At 45.9% G+C, this 14817-nt stretch overlaps 1 protein-coding gene across 5 annotated transcripts in view; it reads right to left on the bottom strand.

Moving 5' to 3' along the window:
* Positions 1–119: 119 nt before the first annotated feature.
* ZNF445 (zinc finger protein 445) overlaps positions 120–14817 on the bottom strand; it is a 61018-nt gene continuing 46320 nt past the window's right edge. For 3 of the 5 annotated variants that reach the window (XM_019984560.2, XM_019984558.2, XM_019984556.2), the window contains exons 2-7: positions 11695–12266; positions 9305–9473; positions 8886–8962; positions 8485–8611; positions 6661–6771; positions 120–5738 (exon numbers count right to left, since the gene is read on the bottom strand). In XM_019984560.2, coding sequence (XP_019840119.2) covers positions 3568–5738; positions 6661–6771; positions 8485–8611; positions 8886–8962; positions 9305–9473; positions 11695–12123 — 3084 coding nt within the window. In that variant the 5' untranslated portion in view covers positions 12124–12266 and the 3' untranslated portion in view covers positions 120–3567. Of the gene's footprint in view, positions 5739–6660; positions 6772–8484; positions 8612–8885; positions 8963–9304; positions 9474–11694; positions 12267–14158; positions 14209–14817 lie in introns of all 5 variants that reach the window. The other 2 variants (XM_070776195.1, XM_019984557.2) reach the window with 1 other exon arrangement.

Here is a 14817-nt window from a genome sequence, read left to right on the forward strand (position 1 = left end):
CCCTCCATTTCTGTAGGCACGGAACCTGAAGCCTTGAGAGAAGGGATGGCCTGCTCTAGGAAACACCACATAAATGGCAGAGCCAGGATTTCTAAAAAACCATGAAATGGCAGAGCCCATGCTTAAAAATACTTTTATTTTGAGATATCTTAAACACACAGTTAGAAAAGAACCCATCACATATCCCATTAAATCAACATGCGGACCCAACTACATCAACATTTTAAAAGAAAGAAAACACAACTGAAACCTCCATGTACCCTCCCTGCTTCCATCAGCAACTCCTGCTCTGGGAAGGCAGAGCATGGCTTTCACACATCATTCTAACACAGGATTTTACACTCTTCATCTCATATAACTTGAATCACAGGAAATATATTATTGTGTAAAACAGTAACACTGGCTACCTTATGCCAACAATGCTTACATGCCCGCCACTATTCTAAGCAGTTTACATGCATTAGTTCATTAACTGTCCCCCTCCCCCATCACCCGGTGAGGTTGGCACTACTATCTCATTTTACAGAAAAAGTGAAACACGAGTAAGTTTAAATAATGTGCCCACAGATACACAGTATGTTTAACTTTACATAAATGGTGTGCAGCTTCTCCAGCTTTCTCTGCATCATTTTTGATTCACCTATGTTGAAAGATGTAACTCTAGTTCTTTCATATTCACTTACCAAAAACAACCTGTTCTTCTGCTGATGGAAATTTAGGCTTCTCCTAATCTTGCTATCTACACAGTACTGCAATGAACAGTCAGAGACACATTTCCTTCTTCAAATGGAGTTACTTTAGGGTTTATCCAGGAGTAGAATTCTGGGTGGCAGAATATACACAATTTTACCAGATTTTACATATTGCTTGGCACAGCAGTTGTCACAATTTCCATTCCCACAGCAGTGAGTTCCCATGTACCATACACTTACCCACACAAGGGCTTCTAAAAATTAGCCAACTTCATGAGTATAAGATGATCCACATCAATTTACATTTCCTGCACGTTCTTCTCTACACTCACCTCTGCCTGGACTGACAGGTTCTGTCAGCAAGGGTGAGACCAACCACACTGAACACTTGCCTGAAACATCTCCTGATATCCACCCCTCTGTGGAGTCCCAGCCCATCTGGCTCCCACGAGCCCTAATTTCAGTTCCTCCCAGGGAGTGGGAGAACGCGGGCCAGGTTTGGAAGAAGGGGTATGTTCTCCAGGCCAGGCCAGGTGTGAGGTGAGCACGGATGGCCAAGGCAGTCAACTGGGTCCCCTCTGGCTCGGAGACACCAGTGGCTGGGCTCCCAAGTAGCAGGCGCGCTTGTGGGCAGTCTCCAGTCAACATTTCACTCACAAACACCTTCGAAAAGTTCCAATCCTGACTTAGCTAAAATAATGAATTCAGTTCTACATTCCTTCAAAGAGGCAACTTTGTGCAAAATCTACTCTGCCCGGAAAAAAAACACCCAAACCTGGCTTCTGGAGTACTCAGTCTGGCTACAATAATGGGAATAACTTTTGGAAACCCAGACAACACCCAACAGAGCAATATACAGGCACGAGGAGAGGTGGGACCAGAGGAGAATGCCTAGAGGGACAAGGGTCAGGGAAGGCTGGGACTGAAAGAGTGGAGACCTGGGCCAGATCAGACAGGAGCGTGGCACTCCACGTGAAAGGAACAGCCCGAGTCAGGTCAGCCCAGGGGCGTTCAGGGAAGACTAATGAAGTTAAATTCAACACTGATTACGCCAAAATGTTTAGTAGTTAGCTCCAAGTAGTCAGACTTTTCCTTTTAGTGAATCTGTACATACTAATATTTCTATCATAATCATATACTACTTACATGATTATTTTAAAACTCAGACTGCATCAGTACAATCCCAAAATATTAAAGGTTTATACCTCAGTACAGAGGGATTTCTGTTGACTTTTACTTCACTCTTTACATTTTTAAAAATCTGACTTGAATGTTTAAAAATAAATATTTATCATTTTATAAAAATGGCAGTAGAAACACCCCTACTGGGGCAGGAACTCTATGAAGTACCAGGTGGCACAAGGAGCAGGGGGATGAAAAGATGGACAGAAAAGGGGTATTTCTGTGTCTATAGTGTCAACTGACATGGGACCTACAGCTCAGTGAAGCTCTGGTCTAGAGATCAGACTCCTAACCCAGAATCTTAGTAAGTCAAGCCTCCTTTTCACCAATCCCAAGAGCTGGGTAGCAGAGTCAGCCACTCTAATTTTAGATGCCAATGTTCAGTGATTCACCCAAGATCATCCTGCCAAGAAAAGGTATAGCAAGCCAGGAACACACACCTGATGACTCTGAGGCCCTTCCCATGACCTTGGGCCCTCAACACGTGAGACTCTGAGTCTGAACTACATTCTGTAATGGTTCAGATTCAGACCATAATCCTCTACTCAAAACTGTCCAAAAGTTCCCCTCTGAGGAAGCCAAGGCCCAGCAAGGACCCATGATGCTCACCTGGCTTGGCCATCTACCTTTCTGGGCTTCTCGCTTCCAGATGGCTCACTTCACTCTGGTTCAGGGGCCTACGGGCCATTCCCTAAGGAGACTACCTCCTGTGAAGGCTCCTGAGTAGGAACAAGGGACCTACGTGGTTTCCTCCATGATCTCCTTTGGGTCCTTGTTCAAATCTGACCTCCTCAGTTGACACCCTCCCTGACCAGCCTATTTAAATCCCAATCCACCTTCCAACCCAGCATTCCCTCTCACTCTGCTCATTCATTCCATCCACAACACATATCATCACCCCAAATACTACATATATCTCATTTGCTTATTGTCTGTAAAGATCCAAGATGGCAGACTTTTTTGCTCCAGTCCCCTGCTGGGTCTATGGCCCACACGACAGGGCCTGGCATATGGAAGATGCCTGATGCACTTATTTAGCAGATGGACCGCTGCTGTCCATTCAGACCTGGGGGATGGAGCTGGCGATGGGAGAGCTTCATTCTCCAGATGATCAAGCCCAGGACCCTGTTCTCCTCCACTTGCAGCTGAGACAAACTGTTATGCCCACAGCAAAGACCCAAAGTCAGCTGTGAAGATTGAAGGCACAGCCGGAACTCCCCTGGAGGTATCTGGAGACACTAGTTCTTGCTGCTGGTGGTGCTTTTTAGGTCAAATGGACTAGACACCATTGTAAGTCACACTCAAAGGCAAACTAAGGCTCCAACTGGACCCTTCCCAGCAGCCACAGCCTACCATGCCATGGACATTCTGTTGAACCATCACGAAGTACAATGGTCTCTCCCTTCAGAGTTACAGAAGAAAATCTGGCTGGGGGGAAACTCCAGGCCATAGTGTGAAGCCCACTCCAAGGGGCCCAAACCTCCTTCTGGAATGCACTGAGGCTCTTCCCCAGCATCTCATTTTCCAGCAGTAGGATGGAGCTGCCCTACATTTTTGAATCCTCAGGATTCTCTGCCACAAGCTTCCAAATAAGGATTGGGCACTCTGTGAAGGTCTGCCCCACATCCCCTACCATCAGGGGTTCTCCAGTAGGATAACCAGGACCCCCTCTCCCCAACTGTTAGACCACAAGTTAATCTCTAATATGGTTTTTCATATGCCGAGCCAAGTTTGAAGACCACCTAAAGGTCTTCCCACACACTCTGCATTTGAAGGGCCTCTCCCGAGTATGGAATCTCTTGTGGCTGATGAGTTGTGAGCTCTTGCTAAAAGTTTTCCCACATGTGCTACATTTGTGGCACTTTCCCCGAGTGGGTATGTCCTGGAGTCCAGGGAGTTCAGATCTCTGATCACAAGTTTTCTCATCATCTTCAAGAGGATTCTCCTGACCTGATTTTAATTCATGTAACTTTACCCCTGTCTCCTGGCAGGAAGACAGCCCAGCCACACCATTTTCAGACTGGGCTGCTCTGATGTGTTTTCTCTGATGAATGGAGAGGGTATGTTTTCCAATGAAATCTTTGCCACAGCACTGACATTTAAACGGTCTCTCTTTAGTGTGGATTCTCTGATGATTAACAAGGCGATAATTTCTGTCATAAGATTTCCCACACAGGTTACATTTATAGCGCTTCTCTCCACTGTGTATTCCCTCATGATCTAAAAGACTTCTTTTACGTGTAAAGTTTTTCCCACATTCTTGGCACTGAAAAGGTTTTGCACCAGTGAGGACTTGTGACTGAAGATTTAGAGCATCTTCGCTTTCGGAGTACTCATCCAGTTTTCCCAAAGAGTGAGTCCTCTGATGTCGGGAGAGGTTAGAACTCCATCTGAAAGATTTCCCACACTCTTTGCACTTATAAGGCTTCTCTCTGGTGTGAACTCTCTGATGGATGAGGAGGAACGAATGATTGCGGAAGACTTTGCCACACTGGCTGCATTTGTAGGGCTCCTCTGTGGTGGGACTGGTCTGAGGAACTTGGAACGCTCTATCATGACTAAACGAGGGTGCGTCCTCAGGTTTTCTTTTGGTGGCATGCTGCCTCTTATGAACAATGTAGGCCGACCTGTGAGGAAACTCTTCTGCACATTCATGGCATCGGTATGGTTTCTCGCCTGTGTGAATTCTCTGATGATTGATGAGAGTCTTCTTTCGAATGAAAGTTTTCCCACACTGCTGACACACAAGAGCTTTTTCCATGGTGGGGGCGCTCTGGGGCTGGCTGGAGTTGGAGGTCTGCCTCAACTCTTCTCTACATTTGTCCAGGTCATAGAACTTCTCTTCCTGGTGCAGTCTCATGTGACGAGTGAAGTTGGACCTCCACCTAAATGTTTTCCTGCATTTGGGACATTTATAGGGTTTCTCCTGGGTGTGAATCCTTTGATGTTCAAGAATGTATGATTTACAGTGGAAGGATTTCCTACACTGGCTGCAGTCAAAGAGTCTCTCCCCACTTTGGTCTCTCAAATGATGATCAAAATCTGAATCACAGGTCAGAGCTTCTTCATCCTGAGTAGATTCAAGATATTTCTGCTTAGCATGGGTTTCCTGGTGCAGGCGGTAGACAGACATGCGACGGAAGGCTTTGTCACATAAACTGCACTTATACGGTTTCAGTCTGGTGTGAATTTTCTCATGTCGCACCCGGTTCGAGCTCCACCTGAAGGCTTTCCCACATGCCCTGCATTTAAAAGGCTTCTCTTGAGTGTGGAGTCTCTGATGACATACAAGGTGGGAGCTACGACTGAAGGTCCTCCCGCAGTCGCTGCACTTATACAGCGTCCCCGCCACGTGAAGATTCTGCCCGTGTTGGTGATGGGAACTAAGGCTGAAGTCCTTCCCATGCGCATCCTTGGCCTTGCCTTTCAGTCCAGCATGAATTCTCTGATGTAGGCTGAACCCACCCATCATGCGTCTGAGCCCTTTCCCATACTCCTTATAGTCATAGTGGTAGGAACTTCCCCTGAAGTGTTTGCCATAGCCATGTTTAAGGGACTGCTTTCTTCTGGGTCCTCTTAAATACGTAATATGTCTTAGATGAAGACTATTACTTCTTCCTGAATCTTCGCAGTCTTTCCCTGCCCCATGGCTGGAATTGGTCTCTTCTTTCTTAACTCTCACTTGTGTGGGGTTTCCACATCGTTCCTTTAACCCACTCTTCTGTGCAATGGATTCTCTGAGCCCTGGTCCCTCAGAAACAGTCGCTGCACCATGACATCCTGATGGCATGGCTAAGGTTACTGCTTCTTCCAAAGGTTCAGGTTTTAAAATGAACTTGTCTGTTTTCACATGGAGCTCATCTCCTGACACAAATAAAACATAAGAGAATGTACTATTCTTGGGAGTGCCCTGGTTGCCCAGTGGTTAGAATTCCAGGCTTTCACTGCCATGGCCCACGTTCAATCCCTGGTAAGGGGACTGAGATCCCATAAGCCACTAGGTGTGGTGTAAAAAAAAAGGTGGGGGCGGGGGGGGGGGGGGGTGGGGACTAAAGAATGTTCTCTTTTCCCATACTTGGAAATACAGAAAGCACCAAGGGACCAAAAAATGTCATGAACTTAGGTGGTGAGGCTTTTGCCTGACTGCCAGTAGCTTTTCAAAAACAGTCAGGGATAAGGCAAAACATGGAGGGGTATTTCAGATGACAGAAAGGGGAGAGCAGAAGCAAGATGGGTACACCAGCTGGCCATATGCAGGGATCAAATCCAGGGGAAAACCGAAAGGGTTGAGAAGGGAGTGTTAAACAGCGAGAGAGGGGAGAGGAAGCATGACACGCACACATGACAGGAAGGTCCTCAAGAGCTGAGAGGAAGGGCTTGAGGAGAGCTGGCTGCAAGGGCTGCAAGCTGACCACAGGGGAAGGACCAAGCAAAGAACAGCAGCAAAAGTGGGATGAGGGGGTGCCAGGAGCAGGAAGGGCAGAGCAGTACAGGGCTGAGGAGGAGCATCAGTGAATGGACAAGATGACAGTGATGCTGTCCTGTGGGCAAGAGCTGCTCCTGAGAGGGCTTCTGGGTGAGGGGAAAGGCTGAAAACCAACATCTAAGAGGCCACTCTGGAGGGGAGAAGCCCAAGCACCCAACATTTATTAGCAACACTGCTAAGGCTCTTCCTTCTAGCAAACAACAGAAAGAGTCTCCCACGATTTTCATAGTGTAAAAGACCTTAAGAAACAGAAGAGCAGATGTGAAAGGAGCAAGACCTGGTCATTTCTCTGGAACTCACCTGCAGGGGCAGCACCTGGATTCCCCTTAAACTGAACTCCCTGGACATTCAGGCCCCATGGCTCCCTTGCCTCCAGCCAGGAGATGAGAGCAGGTTTGGTGAATGGCCCCACTGCAGAAGAGAAAAGAAGGGGATGTGACTGGACAGTAGATGAATCAGGCAGAACTACTCTCCAGGACCCTCTCAGGACTGAGCTCCTGATAGGGAGGAGGGGAAGCCCAGGAGGCCAGTGGAGAAAGTCAGGGCAGGATGCCCAGACAGGGATTTCTTTCTGACAGTTCTGAGCAGAGACAAGATAGTTCAGTTCAGTTCAGTCACTCAGTTATGTCTGACCCTTTGCGAACCCATGAACCGCAGCACACCAGGCCTCCCTGTCCATCACCAATTCCCGGAGTTTATCCAAACTCATGTCCACTGAGTTGGTGATGCCATCCAACCATCTCATCCTCTGTCATCCCCTTCTCCTCCTGCCCTCAATCTTTCCAAGCATCAGGGTCATTTCAAATGAGTCAGCTCTTCACGTCAGGTGGCCAAAGTATTGGAGTTTCAGCTTCAACATCAGTCCTTCCAATGAACACCCAGGATTGATCTCCTTTAAGATGGACTGGTTGGACCTCCTTGCAGTCCAAGGGACTCTCAAGAGTCTTCTGCAACACCACAGTTGAAAGGCATCAATTCTTCGGCGCTCAGCTTTCTTTATAGTCCAACTCTCACATCCACACATGACTACTGGAAAAACAATAGCCTTGACTAGACGGACCTTTGTCAACAAAGAAATGTCTCTGCTTTTTAATACGCTATCTAGGTTGGTCATAACTTTCCTTCCAAGGAGTAAGCGTCTTTTAATTTCATGGCTGCAATCACCATCTACAGTGATTTTGGACCCCCAAAAAATAAAACTCAGCCACTGATTCCACTGTTTCCCCACCTATTTGCCATGAAGTGATGGGACCGGATGCAATAATGTTAGTTTTCTGAATGCTGAGCTTTAAGGCAACTTTTTCACTCTCTTCTTTCACTTTCATCAAGAGGCTCTTTAGTTCTTCACTTTCTGCCATAAGGGTGGTGTCATCTGCATATCTGAGGTTACTGAGATTTCTCCCGGCAATCTTGATTCCAGCTTGTGCTTCTTCCAGCCCAGCGTTTCTCATGATGTACTCTGCATAGAAGTTAAATAAGCAGGGTGATAATACACAGCCTTGATGTACTCCTTTTCCATTTGGAACCAATCTGTTGTTCCATGTCCAGTTCTAACTGTTGCTTCCTGACCTGCATACATGTTTCTCAAGAGGCAAGTCAGGTGGTCTGGTATTCCCATCTCTTTCAGAATTTTCCACAGTTTATTGTGATCCACATGGTCAAAGGCTTTGGCATAGTCAATAAAGCAGAAATAGATGTTTTTCTGGAACTCTCTTGCTTTTTCAATGATCCAGCAGATGTTGGCAATTTGATCTCTGGTTCCTCTGCCTTTTCCAAAACCAGCTTGAGATGAGATAAGGCACAGACAAAAGGACTGCTAGGATTCTCCAGAACCAAGTGACAACAAGTGACAACTCAATCAGATAAATCAGCTAACTTTTTTTTGAGGCCTGAATAAACCAGGAACTTGACACATACGACTTTTAATTTTTTACAGTATCTCAGCAGGACAGGCAGTATATCCCCATTTTTAAGGAGGAAGACTGAAGTAATGGATTAAGTGATTTGGTTAGTAGTGAGACAGACAGGACCCAGACTCAGGTCAGGACCCCTTCCTGGCACCACAATGAGAACTATGGAGGCAGAACTAGAGGCAGGCGGAAGATGGTGACAGTGACACCTTACCCACAGAAGCCATGTTTCCATAATTCTCTAGCATCACATCCCTGTACAGGTTCCTCTGAGAAGCATCCAGCAATCCCCACTCATCCTGGGAGAAGGTCACCTCCACATCCTTGAAAGTCATAGTCCCCTGGAAAAAACACAGTCCGATGCCTGAGAACCACTCCACAGCTCCCCGCTTTTAGAGTGGGGAAGTGGGGCTGGCTCTGAGTACAGGATGGATCTGGTCAAGGTGAAAGGGAAGGTAATCACCCAGCACAAGAGCTCTGGGCTCCAGGGGGAGAATCTGGTCTCTGGGATGTGAGGTCACTGGACAGAAAGACCCAGGACAAGGGAGAGCTGCAGCTACCCCATTAGGCAGCAACGGTGGGACAGCAGGAAGGCTCAAAGGTCCTGTGGCTCACCTGAGGCTGGGCTGTCACCTGGTTGTCAGCGCATCCCTCCTTCGAGCAAAGGGCAGGCACCTGTGCAGCAGGAGGATCTGAAGAAGAAAGAGCTGTGAGAAAGGGCAGCCCGGTTCCAGCGTCCCACTGAGAAGCCCACTCTTCCCCCCACATAGAGGACTCCTGGGCCCCGCAAGCAGGTATGGGCTGTTTTAAATGCCCATTTCAAATTTCCCCCATGTCTGCTGGGGTCAGGGAGCAGGGGGTGCAATGGGAGGAAAAGTCAGGTACACGTGGGTCACAGAAGGATAAAAAGGACACAGAGCTCAAGGCCAGGACAGAAGGGATTCTAGTGAGAGGACAGAGGGTGGAAAGACGGTATCATAGGAGGTTCGGGAAGTGTGGCACAGGCTGGGATCTTAGAGCCGGGCAGCAAGTACCGGGTTGCCCAGCCAGGAAGTCACGCACTCCTATTTCATAGGGAGGCTGCAGGTGGTCCCCCAGAGCCGAGCCGCTCCTGAGAGGTGAAGCAGGGGGCCATATCTGTGCGGCTCGCAGGGCTCCTGTGCCCATCCAATGCACATCTGGGCTCTGGGCAGGGGCTGGGTCCTGGCAAGAAGAAAATGTTGTGAGAGGATCCCTGTAGGAATCAGAAAGCACACGCAGAGAACAGGCCACCCGGCTGATCTCTAAAAGGCAGAGGCCCAGGAAATGGTGAGCTGGGCCCTTTATTACCTACAGGCAGAACAGAAAGGAGGACCAGAAAGCCCAGGAAGGATCCCCCTCACCCCTCCACCTCCCTGGGCTCTAATAAGGGCCATGCAGAGACAGGTAGAGCCGGATTCTCACTCGACACAGGAAAGCGCCTGGTTGGTCAGTGACAGTACTGCTATTCCAACCTTGGGTGCTACAGTGATACCTGCCCCCTAGCCCTCAGCCCCACCCCTGGCCTGGAACTTAGAAATGAGAGAAGAGATTCCTCCCTGAGAGGTAAACTGATAATGGTTGACAGCAGAGATGCAGCCGGATAATATCTACCAAGTGTCAGACACTGCTCTAGGTAATACTATGCCAAGTGACCTCAAAAAGGCAGCAAGACTCCCAGACTGTAAACCTGAGTGAAAGAATAATACCACTGGAGCAGCAATGCTAACTGTGAGTGCCAGCTATAGACGCACACAAGAAAAGGTCTCAGGAGCAAAAAAAAAATGGGCAGTGCCCACGCAAGCCGAGACCTGGAGACGCAGCCTTTGTGCTGGGACTTCAAAAGTCCTGGTCTCTGGAGGTAAGGCTACTCCTGACACAGAAGTGAGCATAGGAAGCTGCAGTCAATGAACTTTAGGTTTTTCTGGTCCTGTGGCCAAAACATTCTCTGTACTGATTTGGATGGATCTTAGCCTGAGGCCATTAAATATCTAAGACACAGCTAGAGCCTGAAGAGGAAACAGCCATCGTAGCAATTTATCTCCTATTCCTCCCAAATCCCACCAAAGGGAAAATAAAGCAAGAACAGCACAAATGACTTTAAGGACAAACTCTCGGGCACCAGTTTCTCACATAAACTATAAGGGGGTTCTGTAATTTCATACGCATCTTGAGTATTTCTGCTCATTTTTTAGAATTTGGTAGGCTTTTTACCAGCCTGTTTTCTGTTTTCAAATTCCTAACTAACTTTCAACCAGATAACCCCTTTCTGCTCATTTGACTATGTTTCCATCGATTTTTAAACCACACACTTTGTCCTACCTGATTTGAATATACTCGAGCCACAATTTTGTACCTACTGTGTACCTTATTTGCTTTAAAAGTTATCTTTAGGTCATTTTGAACATCTCATTGTTTTTGGTAAAAATTATAAATGTTCTTTCAGATTTTAAAAAATAGTACCCAATACTGAGCAAAGAGGTTTTCTCTTTTAACATCTGTTACCATATACTGCTGGTAGACCATGTCAGAGACCACATTCAGAGGATTTATTGATCCAATTTTTATTTTACTTTTAGGGGGAAAAGTGTCTTAAACTTTTGTTTCATAAATCTTAAACATAACCTTCATTTATGCATGAATGAATCATATATGAAGAATTACACACATTATATAAAAATTTTTAAAAGCCTACAAAAATGATAAAATACTCCTTAAACACAAAAACCTCAAAGGTAAGAGAAGCACCGAGAGGCGGGCCTGTGTGGGGCAGAGGAGCTCACGGGTGCACTTGAACTGCTCCGCCGCTCCGCCGCCAGCCCCGGGACTGTCAGCTCCGTCCCCCAGCACCAAGCGCAGGACGGGCCCATGGCAGGCACTCAAGGATGTTCCTAGCCCCAGGCTGCCCCTCACCATTCATCTATCCCATCTCCCCTGCACAGAACAAATCTTCAAAAGTTTACTGAGAAAGACATAAGATGACACATGTAGACTGCTCTTCTAGGTCTCATCAATACGTATTTAGAAACCAAGGATCCTGACACTAACTTTCCTACTTCTGAGCAAGAGATAACCTCCACTTTACACATGGGTAGCAAGTCAAGTTAGGTATGTGGAGACACACTTTGTGTAAGTCAATGTGTCCAAAACCTCATTACTGTTATTTTGGATACTTGCAGACCCTCTTCTTCCTGGAGCTTATATTCCCCTGCGAAGGAGGAAGGAGCTGCCTGCTAAACGGTCCTTGGCTGAGGGTCCAGTTCTTTTCTGTTCCGGTGCCATGGAATGAGCAGGGAAGGCTTCCCGTGAACTCCTCCGTGGTGAGGGTTCAGAAGTCCAGCCCCTCCCCCCACAAGTGGACTCACTGGCAGAGTTCACTGGGCGCCGCACACTGTCTCATACTCACCCTCCACGGTGTCTCATCAAAGTCCTTCTGAAGCTCTTCCAGCAAGGCCACAGCCTCCCCACCACTCTCAGGGTGATGCAGCTGCACCCAGGTCCGGAGCTCCTCTGGCAGGATGCTCAGAAACTGCTCCAGCACCAGCAGCTCGAGGATCTGGGCCTTTGAGAGAACATCTGGCCTCAGCCACCAGCGGCATAGCTCCCGGAGCCGGCTCAGGGTCTCCAGAGGCCCAGAAGACTCGTGGTAGCGAAGCTGCCTGAAGAGCTGGCGGAACAGCTCCTGGCCAGGACGGTTGAGTGTCTGTGGTCTGGCAGCCGGCACTGAAGTGTAGCTTTCATCCTCTTCTTCCTTCTTTACCATCTGAAGGCGTCCTCGCTCCCTGGAAGCTTTGGCCTGAGCTGGATGGACAGCGTACCACCTGCCTGGAGGCATCACTCCTGTTCAAGGTCTTCCCAGCAGAGTGCTACCAAGTCTGCATTAGTTGTGGCTATCACTGCTGGGCCCTTAGGAGTATCTTTTCAGCACCGCTGGGGACAACGCCATTTGCTGGGACATCAGAAGTCACTGGCGAGAGACTGAAATAATCACTGTTACCATTCAGGAAAGATGTGAGAAGGAAGGTGCAAGCAGATGCTGTTAGATCATCTTTGGATTTATGAGAAAAGGGCCTATGAACATTTGCATAGTGGAGCCTGTCAAGATCAAGCATACCAGGAAAAGGGATATTTGTGGTTACCAAAGGCAGGGGCGAGGACCACTGGATGAAGGCAATCAAAGGTACAAACTTTCACTTATGAGACAAACAAGTACTAGGGATATAATGTACAACATGATAAATATAAATAACCCTGTTGTACATTATATATAAAAATTGCTAGGAAGATGAAAATCCTAAGAATTTTCATCACAAGAAAAAAAACTTTTCTATTTCTTTAATTTTCTATTTAAATGAGATGATGAATGTGTACTCAACTTATTGTGACAATCATTTCATGATGTACCTCTGTCAAATCATTATGTTGTCCACCTTAAACTTATAGAGTGCTGTATGTCAATTATATTCCAATAAAACTGGAAGAAAAAAATTTTTTCTTTAAAAAAACAATGGCTGTTTCTACATAATAGAAATGAACAAACCGAAAACAAAATTAAAGAAAACAATTCCATTCACAATTACATGAAAAAGAATAAAATACTTAGAAATAAATTTAACAAAAGAACAAAACTTATACTCTGAAAACAACGGAACACTGCTAGAAGAAATTAAAGGTTTAAATACATGAAAAGACATCCTGTGTTCATGGATCAACACAAAGCACTATTAAGATGACAGCATCACCGACTCAATGGACTTGAGTTTGAGTAAGCTCCGGGAGTTGGTACCTGGCATACTGCAGTCCATTGGGTTGCAAAGAGTCAGACATGACTGAGCAACTGAACTGAACTGTCCAAATTAATCTATAGATTCCAAAACATCCCTATCAGAATCCCAGCTGGCTTCCTTATAGAAACTGAAAAGCTAATCCTAACATATGGAGACTCAAGAGACCCACACAATACACAACACAGTCTTGAAAAAGATTAAGTTGGGAACTTCCCTGGTAGTCCAGTGGTTAAGAATTGGCCTGCCAATGCAGAGGGCACGGGTTCCATCTCGGGTCTGGGAAGATCCCAAATGCCTCGGGACAACGAAGCCCATGTACCACAGCTACTGAGCCCATGTATCACAACTACTGAAGCCAGCACCGCCCAGAGCCCATGTTCCACAACCACAGAAGCCGTTGCGAAGGAGGAATCCGAGCACTGCAACTAGAAAGTGGCCCCCACTCGCCACAACTAGAGAAAGCCTGTGTGCAGCAATGAAGACCCAGCACAGCCATCAATGAATAAAAACTTAAAAAGAAAACAAAAACACTAATTTAAAAAGATAAATACACCCCAATCCTCATACCAGCATTATAAAAATAGCCAAGGCATGGAAGCAATCCAAGTCCATTAACAGATGACTGGATAAAGAAGATGTAGAGTATGATTCAACCTAAAAAAGAATGAAATTTTGCCATCTGCAACATGGTTGGACCTGGAGGGCATTATGCTTAGTGAAATAAATCAGAAAAAATACTGTATGTTATCACGTAAATATGGAGTCTAAAAAATATGGGCTCTAGAAAATTAAAATATAATATAGAATCTAAAAAATGAAACAAACAAATGAATTAACCAAACAGAAACAGAACAAACTAGTGGTTACCAACTGGGAGAGGGAGGGGTGGAGGGGCAAGATAAAGGTAGAGGATTAAGAGATATGAACTACTATATATAAAATAAGCTACAAGCATATATTGCCCAGCACAGGGACTACAGCAATATTTTATAATAGCTTTGAGTGAGAATAATCTATTTAAAAAATCGAATCACTAAAAATAAAGAGAGTAAGTTGGGAGATTCAAATGACAAATTTCATTACCTTCTTTATAAAAAAAGGCTTCCCAAGTGGCTCAGTGGTGAAGAATCCGCCTGCCAAAGCAAGAGACGTAGGAGACATGAGTTTGATCCCTAGGTTGGGAAGATTCCCTGGAGGAGGAAACAGCAACTCATTCCAGTATTCTTGCCTCAAAAATCCCATGAATAGAGGAATGTGGCAGTCCATGGCGTCACAGAGAGTCGGACACGACTTAGCAACTGAGCACATACTTTATAAAAAAGCATCAAGACACCGTGGTACCGGCATAATGACAGACATATAGATCAATGAAAAATAACTAAGAGTCCAAAACTAACCCATATATCTATGGTCTATTTAGTTTTAACAAGTGTACCAAGACCACTCAAATGGGGTAAGAATAGTCTTCTCAATAAATGGTACTTGGACAACTATATATCTACATGAATGGAATAAAGTTGGATAAGATGGTATACCAAAGTTAACTCAAAATGGATCAAAGACCTAAACATCAGATGCTAAAACTATAATATTCTTATCATAAACTCTTAAGTGCAATATTTTGTGACAACAGATTAGTCAATAGATTCTACCACATGCAAAAAAAGAAACGAAAAAATAAGATAAATTGGACTTCATCTGAATTTAAAATTCTTGTGTTTCAAAGGGCACATGAAGAAAGT

This window comes from Bos indicus, chromosome 22, assembly GCF_029378745.1.
Source record: "Bos indicus isolate NIAB-ARS_2022 breed Sahiwal x Tharparkar chromosome 22, NIAB-ARS_B.indTharparkar_mat_pri_1.0, whole genome shotgun sequence".
NCBI classification, from domain to species: Eukaryota; Metazoa; Chordata; class Mammalia; order Artiodactyla; family Bovidae; genus Bos; species Bos indicus.